Genomic DNA, 9,741 nt, shown 5'->3' with positions numbered 1-9,741 from the left:
AACATTTATTTCAAAAGAAACTTATCTACAATCCATTCCACGCAGCCACATACATGGAAGCAAATCACGCAGCCACATCTTCTATATACGTCGTCTCTTATCAATGATCACAATCCAAAAATAAATTAATATATGTATATAATACTAATTTCACTTCTTCTTCTCTCTCGCTCCACAGTGTAAACTCTTCCGCCATAAACATCACGTTTAAGGTAATTTGTGGATCTCTCGCTCTGTCTCTCTCTATATGTTTTTGATAATATTCTCATATATATACAAATATTATTTTATTTATTAGTAACTGTTTTTTTATAATCATTCAATTTAGGAGTGTATATATTCTTCTCTAAGCTTACAAAGTGAGTACTCTTCATTGTTATAGATACACTCTAATATCAAAATATTATGTGAAACTAAAAAGTAGTGCTAGGCTAAATATATAAGGACTCTTCTTTTACTTGTATTGCCTTGATTAATAGTTAATGTGCTTTGGTGGGTAGTGCGGTTCTATATTTTCAATCCATTTATCTTGTTTTTCTGTTGTGTGGTTAATCGTCCACTTGACATGCTATGATGTTTATATTTATCTTAAGGTTATCAAATATTGACTTTTATATAAACTATCCTTTTTTGTATAGGAAACAAAATGAGTTTGTGGTATATCATTGTTGCATTCGTATTCTTTGCATCACTCATTGCGAAGAGCATGAAAAAGACAAAGAACAATCTGCCTCCCGGACCACCTAGACTTCCTATAATTGGTAACTTGTACCAGTTGGGAACGAAACCACAACGTTCGATGTTCAAATTATCTGAAAAATATGGGTCTCTAATGTCCCTAAAGTTTGGATATGTCTATCCTGTTGTGGCGTCAACTCCCGATACAGTGAAAGATGTCTTAAAAATGTTTGATGCTGAGTGTTGTTCGAGACCTTACATGACCTATCCTGCAAGAATTACATATAATTTAAAAGATCTTGCATTTTCTTTTTATAGCAAATATTGGAGAGAAGTACGAAAGATGATGGTTGTTGAACTCTACACAGCAAAAAGGGTAAAATCATTTCAACATATAAGACAAGAAGAAGTTGCCTCTTTTGTCCAGTTCATGATACAATCTGCTTCATTGGAGAGATCGGTCAACTTGAATCGCAAGTTAGTGAAACTCTCTGGAGTGTGATTTGTAAAGTTGGATTTGGGATATGTCTAGAAGGAAGCAAACTTGAGAATGCTTATGAGGAAGTCATTCAAGGAACCATGGAGGTTCTAGGGAGCTTCGCAGCAGCGGATTACTTCCCAGTTGTTGGTAAAATCATTGATAGGATCACAGGGTTACACAGCAAATGTGAGAAGGTTTTTAAGGCAATGGATTCATTTTTTGATCAATCTATACAACATCACTTAGAGGATCCTAGTATTAAAAATTATATTATTGATTTGCTCCTTAAGATGGAACGGGGAGAGAATGGACTTGGAGAATTTCAACTTACCCGAGACAACACCAAAGGGATTTTGTTGGTAAGTAATGTTAACCTCTCTTTCAATAAATTTTTTCTTCACATGTTGCAAAAAAAATAAAATTTTGTGTCTTTAATTATTTCAGAACCTTCTTATTGCTGGAGTAGACACTTCTGGCCACACTGTGACATGAGGATGACACATTTAATTACAAACCCAAGAGTTCTAAAGAAAGCGCAAGCTGAGGTCAGAGAAGTGATCAAAAACAAAGACACTATCACAGAAGAAGATATAGAACGACTCGAGTATTTGAAAATGGTGATCAAAGAAACCTTAAGGATGAAAATGGTGATCAAAGAAACCTTAAGGATAAACCCACTTGTGTCACTTCTAATACCAAGAGAGGCTTCAAAAGATATAAAGATCGGAGGTTATGACATTCCAAAGAAAACGTGGATCTATGTCAACATATGGGCTGTTCATAGGAATCCCAATGTTTGGAAAGATCCAGAAGCTTTCATCCCGGAGAGGTTTATGGATAGCGAGATTGACTATAAAGGTCTAAACTTTGAGCTCTTGCCATTTGGTAGCGGAAGGAGAATGTGTCCAGGTTTAGGAATGGGTATGGCTTTGGTACATGTGACTCTCATCAATCTTCTCTACCGTTTTGATTGGAAGCTTCCACAAGGAATGAAGGTAAAAGATGTTGATCTTGAAGAATCATATGGACTTGTTAGTCCTAAGAAAACTCCGCTTCAGCTTATCCCCGTCCTTACCCAATGGTCTTGACTTTAGTTTTTTATTTCATAGTGCAAAAGAAATAATGTGAAAATCTTATATCATTACCATATTAAGAAAATGTTTGTTCAATCTGATATCTTGTAGCGTAAAGACAACTTTTTTGAGACTATTACTACCGAATCAAATGACGGAAACAAAAAAGTCGGGTATAAAATTTTACTACGACTAGAGCTTAGCAGTAATTCACAGTTTTCGAGTGCTAGTGAACTCCAAAACTGTATTTCAACCCCATGAACTTATCCAAACAATTGATAACACAAATATCATCAATCTAGCAAGTAGCAACGTTGTTTCATTTATTTTAAGAAGTAAGCAATAACTATACAAATATATAGATCTTCATATTAACACCATTCATTTTTGGACAGATATGTCTAATAAAATAATACACTATTCACTTTAGTAAAAAGTCATATAAACCCGGTTCTGGTAGTCATATAGAGATAGAGCTGATCAAACTTGGTTCAGAAATTCTCGTTTATCTGTTTTAACTCGCCTTAATAACGTTAATCTGCGATTCCACCGGTTACCAATCAAAAACTAGTTTTTGCCATACACGTCTCGACACTTTTGAGTTTTGTACCATGCACCCAATTTGTTTAAATTTCTTGTTATTATTATTTTTCTTTTTGAAAATTTTTAACGCTGCTTTCATTAATAATTTGCACCTTCAGTTTTAGCACCATGCATGCTAATACAATAGTTTGTACCTTTCCTCGTACATATATATATATATATATATATATATATATATCTGTACAATTATATATGTCAAAATCAAATGATCATTCTAGATACAATGACTCTTTTTTTAAAGTCTTCACGTATACAAAACATAGGACAATAAGGCCTTTTTTTTTACGAACGTTCAAGTATATCCACCAAAATAACCACATGGATATAATCAAGATATGGTCACTTATTAGTGGTGATGACCAGTTAAATTAAACACAACTTACTCTAACCGGTCATCACGTACGTGTGGAGTTGTTTTTGCATATTTTGCATATTTTTTTAAAATTAGAATTTTTTTACGTAAACCTCTACTCAGACCTGCATGAGTGATATATACAAGAAAAAAATTAAGATATAATTTAGATAAGTGATATTACGTGTGTATTATTCTAAAATAATCCAAATATTTCCAATTGTTTGTTTAGGGGTGTTAAATCAAATTTAGATTCGGCTTTAGTTTTATTTATTTCACATATTTAACCTAGATGTATATAATTTGGAATGAGATACTCGTCTTGGTCTGTATGCGTCAAAAAATTTCGTTCGATAACCGTTTTCTTTTAAATAATTACATGTTAGACTATATTTATTATAATAGATTTAGACCGAATACCCGTATTCTCTATTTATAACCGAATACCCGTATTCTCTATTTATAAATTTTATTTTTATTAACTTTAAATGTTAATCTGGTATAACATACATAATTATTTGAATGCATAGCAGTTTGATATTTGGTTTAGTTTCACTTCTAACAAACACAAATGAATGCTGATTTTTTAAAATATCAATAAAGAAGACAACTAAAAACTAAATAGAAAGACTATGAGAGAAATTGATCTTGTCCTTACGCATGATAAAAACTAAACCATAACCCTATTTTGGACCGTAGCCGTATATAACATTAAGAAATCTTAACTGTTAATCGTAAATATATGGTTAAATTTATATTAATTGTAACCATTAATTTACTGTAATCCTATCAAAACTGTTGGTCAACCAGATAGTTAAACTATAATTTTTTTTACCGTAATAAATATACTAATAATTATTTATTTAATATAATATAGGACATATAATATAATATATAGATATACGATTACACTGAAAGAGCATATCAATTGAAAATAAATAATATCAACCATATCATATCATCAAATAATATCAATTGTATCATATCATCAAATAACCACAACCGTATATAACCATAACCGATAGTTAATAAACCGTAATTCTACCCGTGGTCATGCCTGCTTGTCCATACCCATCATGTTGCATATCATAGAATTTTCAGATGACCTAAATATAATTGTCAAGCGATTAAACTCGTCTAATATGTGTAATTGCAACGTTTATTTTTCTTTTGACCCGAAAAAATCCCATTCCTCGTCATTCACATGAGTAAATAGTATGTGTGCATATGTTCTGATTGAATTCTTGTTTCCAAAATTCTCGTCACGTATTTTGTCATACATGAATATAACCATACAAAATTCTCATAACCTGATTATTGTAGAACTAATTTGAACGATTTCCTAAAATATAATACATCTGTTGTTTAGTCTTCCTCTTGATATGTAAATTGAGTCAGTTTGGCAAAATGGATATTTGATATGATATTTTTTGTTGATCCCTTTAGTGTATTCCCCAATTAATAGTATAGATTTACTTCAATTTTTGAATGAAATATTCCTTAGTTATACTAATGACAATTTAATGTAAATCCTTTATATATTGAATGATATTCGAATCTTTTACCATTAGAGCTTTATAAAATTATTAGAAAGATAATATTATTTATATTATTGAAGATATGATTTTAAATATATATATTTTTACATTTCATAATATAGTTATATTATTATATTTCAATACATAGTGAAATTAATTTAATTTTGAAAATATGTAGGGATAATATTTATCAATTTTTGAATAATATTTACCAATTTCAGAATTTTTAGGAGCAAAATATTATGAATATAGATAATTGAATATCAGTGGTAGTTGAGAAAAAATAATAATAATATATATATATATAGCAGTGGTAGTTTTATGTTGGGTATGAAGCTCTCTGGTGATGACATATCAGTTTTTTCTCCAGAATGTTTCTCTTTTAATATATAGGAAATTTAAAAAATAGATATAATAGTAATATATATCTTAAAATGTAGAAAAAATATAATTATAATGTATTGTATAAAACTGAATGAAAACCAAAAAATAAAGCATAGAAAAAAAAGAGTATAGAGAGAAAGAGGTGAAATATGTTTAGTTTAGTGAGAGACTAATAAGTAATTTTGAAGAAAAATAATATAGGAATAGTATAAAGTAAGTGTGTTTGTCGTTAAAGTGTGAAAAAAAATAAGTGTGGATGCAAATTTCTCGTAACATAAACCAAAAAGGAACCAACCAGATACTATGTAAAATCAGAAAATAAGAAATACCAAACACCGAACCGCGATTATAAACCGGGCGAAAATAATAAACCGGAAATTGGAATTTCGAGAAACCGGTCCATCATTTTCTGAGAATCCGATAATAGTCCTTGTTTCATCACAAGGCACTTCTTTCTTCCTCTCTCCTCCTACCAAGAAAATAAAATCATCATCGTCTTCATCTTCCATATCTATCAGGATCGATCCTGCTTGAGATTCGTTGCTAAACCGTCCTTCAATTTGTTCCAAGATTCTTAATTTTGTGGGCAGAGAGAGAGAGAGATGGACGCTGATTCCAAGAGATTTCTAGCTACGCTTCGATCCCGATCTGGTGAGAATTACAGTATAGCTTATTTCAACTTTGATTTAGAGCTTGCAGCCATCAAGAAATGAAATTTCAATTAAAAATACGAACTTTTTTATCAGTCTGATGCATATATCATGGTTTCTTGATTTTGGCTCAAGAAAATGTTTTTGATAGTTATGTTCCTTTTTTTCCTAGCTTATTTCTTGCTCTAGTTTGAGTTATGTAAGAGAAGCTCTTGAACTTGTTGTGTTTTTGGAGCTCGAACTGGAAGAGATGTTTTTTGCTTCTAAATAAGACTGTGAAATTTGATGTTCCTATCTTATCTATAACAACAAGAAGGGTAGGTTCAATTTTATTAGTCCTCTCTTATTCACAGATCTTTAGGTATTGGTATTTGGTTTGGGAAAACGTCCTATTTACCCCTCGGAACTATCATATCGTATTAAATCCACACCGAACTTTGACCTTGTTCTATAGCTCCTTCGAGCTTAAGTCGTCCACCTATTTCTACCCGAATTCGTAATTCTATTGCTATTTCTCCAATTTTTTTTGGTTTAAACGGTTTACTAACAAACCGACACAAATCTGGTATGTAACCAATTTTTCAAACCAGACAACATTAAAAATTTGACCCGACCCGTAAACAATATGTCTAACATATTTTTCTTCACCCGGTTTTTGAAACTAAAAAAAAATTACTATTTTGTGAATTTTGATTTCAAAATTAAAAAAGTACATTGGAAAATCATTGCAATTAACCAAAAATCATTTCAATTGAGATTTGATAATCTGTCGATAAGGATGAACCAATCTAGTGTCGTCGATGTTACCCACGTCTTTCGTTTTCAGATTTTTTTTTTCTGGGCAAATTTTAAGATTTTTGTTCATCGGTCAATTTTCATAGCAATTTGAATCATCTCTTTGATTCCTTGATTCCATTCTACGCCGTGAATCACTTCCATGACCATTCCTTATCCATCCATTACACACCTAAAGAAATCAAGACTCATGATTTTGACCTAATTCCATAAAACAATCGAAACTACATTAAAAAAAAACCCAGACCTGGTCATCATTATTATCATCGTCATTGTCGTGAAGACAAGAAGAGTGAAGACCACACAAAGACTCTTTGATCTTCTCCGCTTCACCACCACTAGAAGACGACAGAGGAGATTAAGCCACATCGATATCATCATCTCCTCTCACCACAGACGAGCCACAACATGATTTGCTCCGCCCAGATCCCATCTTCTTCTCAAAACAGCAAACTTTATGCTAAAATCACATCATTGCCAATTTGCCACAAGACCCAAAAGTTTTTCCCCAGTCTTCTTCTATCTAATAACCCACATAATCGAAATCCTCAATTCAAAATCCAAAGGATTAGTCTACCTTGGCTGACGAGAGATTAATGAGTTTTATGCAAAGGTTTCTCAATTGTTTTTAAGCTTTATTTTTTTGTGGTTAAATTTTCAGCTTTCTTCATCCGGTTTGATGGGTTTAATTTTAAAATCGGGTTGAAATAAGATTTAATCCGGTTAATAGGATTTATTAGTTAGTTAAGCAAATATTAAACCAATTATAAACCGTATAAACCAAATTTATGGAGAATTAGATGAGAAGTTTTAATCCGAAGAGAAAATAGCAATAGAACTATGGATTCGGGTAGAAATAGGTGGACGACTTAAGTTCGAAGGAGCTATAGAACGAGGTCAAAGTTCGGTGTGGATCTAATACGATATGATAGTTCCGAGGGAGAAATAGGACGTTTTCCCATTTGGTTTTAAGTTGTTTCATTTTATGTTTAAGGTTGCTTTGTTGCTGAGAAAATGCAGGAATATAACCTAAAAAAAAACATCTTTCTCTCTGGATACTAGAGGAATGTTACCTTTAAGCTTGTTCTGTATTTGAATTTTGTGTACTATTAAGTTGTGTCTTTGATTTCTTTTCTACATTCATAAGTCTAGAATTTGGTCTAGTCTTGGTTTTTTCGTTCATACTGTTTGTTTCTTGGCTAGGTGAATTATTTTATGCTTTGCAAGATCATTCTCGTAATTTTATATGATCTTTTTTGTATTAAAAAAATGCAGAAATGTTAATGGGCTTTGAAGAAATAGATGGAGATGATGATTCCCAGGAGGAGTTTGCTTGCCCGTTCTGTGCAGAATCGTTTGATATCATTGGTTTGTGTTGTCACATAGATGATGAACATACTTTAGAGTCAAAGAACGCGGTATTGCTCTCTCGATGTATTCTGCCATGCAATTCTTTTACATCGATAATGTTTTAAACAATCAAATCCATTATTTTGCAGGTATGTCCTGTTTGCTCTCTAAAAGTGGGAGTTGATATCGTAGCACACATAACACTTCACCATGGAAGTTTATTTAAGATATCCTTTTTATTCAATTTATACACATATAACTTAAACAGATTCTCTTAGTTCTTACCACATTGCTCTGTTGAATTCCTTAATGAGAGTTTTACTTGCAGCGAAAGAGGAAGTCACGAAAAAACGGTACTAATTCAACACTTTCATTTCTTCGGAAAGAGCTAAGAGAAGGAGATCTACAGAGGTTGTTAGGATTTACTTCTCGTAATGGTTATGTTCCTCCACCAAGTGGAACTCCTGATCCTCTAGTGTCTTCATTTATATCACCTACACGAACGCAGAGTTCTCCTGTGACACGCCAAACCAAAAAAGTATCCGAGGAGAAACATATCGAGTGGTATAGTTTCTATATCAGCTTATTTATTTGTTTTTTTTTAGTGTTTTGTGAAAGTTTAGTCTCTGATTAGCATTTGGACTTGTTCAGCAAGAGACAAGTGTGCATCTCACCCGTCTCATCAAAAGACCGAGAAGAGAGGAGGCATAAGTCAGAGTTTGTTCAGAGGCTCTTGTCATCAGCCATTTTCGACGAGGTCTGATCAAAAAGCAAATACAAAGATTGAGAGAACGCAGAGGAACTAATTCTGCAGAATCAGACTTCAGAGAATCTGGTATATATATATATATATATGAACCTCTGTGTTGTGTAACAGAACCCACAAACATATTAGAATCTGGTATATATATATATATATATGAACCTCTGTGTTGTGTAACAGAACCCACAAACATATTTTTCATTGGAATCTTGATTCAACTGTGTGTAGGTTTCGAGAAAAAAAACAGTGGATGTGATGAGAAGAAGAAGACGGAGAAGAGCAAGATGCAGCTATGTTATCTATATCTATGTATTGTGTATGTTTTAAGTAATAAACCAGAAGAAGATGCTACTTAATACATTGCGGAGAACTGTGTTTTCTAAAGTTTATTAAGCCATTGAAAAAGTAAGATAAGAGGAAGAAGAATAAGTTCTCTCGTCTGTAGCATATAATCCAATATGTTATGTATTGTGTCTTTTGAAATAAAAAGATGTTCACTCTTGTAAGCTAGTTAAAGTGTGTTTGAGAAACCACGTATGGCGTATGAACATCTGTTGATGATGGTGGTCTACAGTATTGTTTACTTTGTGTTTATTTTGAAGTGTCATTAAGCCTTATGGTTTAGTGGTTAATGATTAGCCATGTTGTTTTTAGTACTAGGGTTTTGGTAGTCAATGTTTAGAATTAGACTTGCGGCTGGGTAAAAGTTCTTGAACCGATCTTTGGGAACCCGAATTTAAAACCGAATCATAGAATAACCCGAAAAAAAAAATTTAGAACCTGTGGAAAACCGAACTAAACTAACCAAAAATAATACTCCATCCGTTTCATAATATAGGATGTTTAGATAAGTATTTTTATTTCATAATATAGTATGTTTTTAATTTTCTATGCAAATTTTAGATTAATTTTATATTTTATATTATGCAGTCTTGTTTATGATTGGTTAAACTTTTTAAAAGTAATTATTTATTAATATGCGTGTTTTAACTCAAACATCTTATATTTTGAAACGGAGGGAGTACTATGTTTAACTTAAAATGTATATTTCAAAATTTTAAATATATATTAAAA

General features: G+C 31.9%; 1 protein-coding gene and 1 pseudogene across 3 annotated transcripts; both read left to right on the top strand.

The window, feature by feature from the left end:
- LOC104701039 (cytochrome P450 71B14-like) lies at positions 1 to 2,333 on the top strand (annotated as a pseudogene). The gene is made up of 3 exons (XR_015562835.1): positions 1 to 212; positions 639 to 1,518; positions 1,604 to 2,333. The product of XR_015562835.1 is annotated as a cytochrome P450 71B14-like (transcript).
- Positions 2,334 to 5,489: 3,156 nt separating this feature from the next.
- On the top strand, positions 5,490 to 9,177 carry LOC104701037 (protein DEHYDRATION-INDUCED 19). 2 transcript variants are annotated; one of them, XR_015561935.1, is made up of 6 exons: positions 5,490 to 5,760; positions 7,830 to 7,972; positions 8,054 to 8,131; positions 8,227 to 8,468; positions 8,556 to 8,739; positions 8,896 to 9,177. XR_015561935.1 is itself a non-coding variant. In XM_087458218.1 (5 exons), exons 1-5 carry the CDS (start codon positions 5,712 to 5,714, stop codon positions 8,665 to 8,667), a joined length of 624 nt encoding a protein of 207 aa, XP_087314344.1. In that variant the 5' UTR covers positions 5,506 to 5,711; the 3' UTR covers positions 8,668 to 8,741. The 2 variants fall into 2 exon arrangements, 1 of the variants encoding a protein (XP_087314344.1); XM_087458218.1 differs by lacking the exon at positions 8,896 to 9,177 and having other exon boundaries at positions 5,506 to 5,760; positions 8,556 to 8,741.
- The last annotated feature ends 564 nt before the right edge of the window (positions 9,178 to 9,741 follow it).

This window comes from Camelina sativa, chromosome 7 (genome assembly GCF_030686135.1).
Source record: "Camelina sativa cultivar CO46 ecotype springtype chromosome 7, ASM3068613v1".
NCBI lineage: Eukaryota > Viridiplantae > Streptophyta > Magnoliopsida > Brassicales > Brassicaceae > Camelina > Camelina sativa.
This window is presented reverse-complemented; position numbering and strand designations above follow the sequence as displayed.

What these genes read in the sequence shown, in the direction of transcription:
- LOC104701037 (XM_087458218.1), top strand. Translation starts at nt 5,712, where the DNA reads ATGGACGCTGATTCCAAGAGATTTCTAGCTACGCTTCGATCCCGATCT. An exon ending in ACCATGGAAGTTTATTTAAG is followed by an intron (nt 8,132 to 8,226) that starts ATATCCTTTTTA and finishes TGAGAGTTTTAC; the next exon opens with TTGCAGCGAAAGAGGAAGTC. An exon ending in GAGGAGAAACATATCGAGTG is followed by an intron (nt 8,469 to 8,555) that starts GTATAGTTTCTA and finishes GGACTTGTTCAG; the next exon opens with CAAGAGACAAGTGTGCATCT.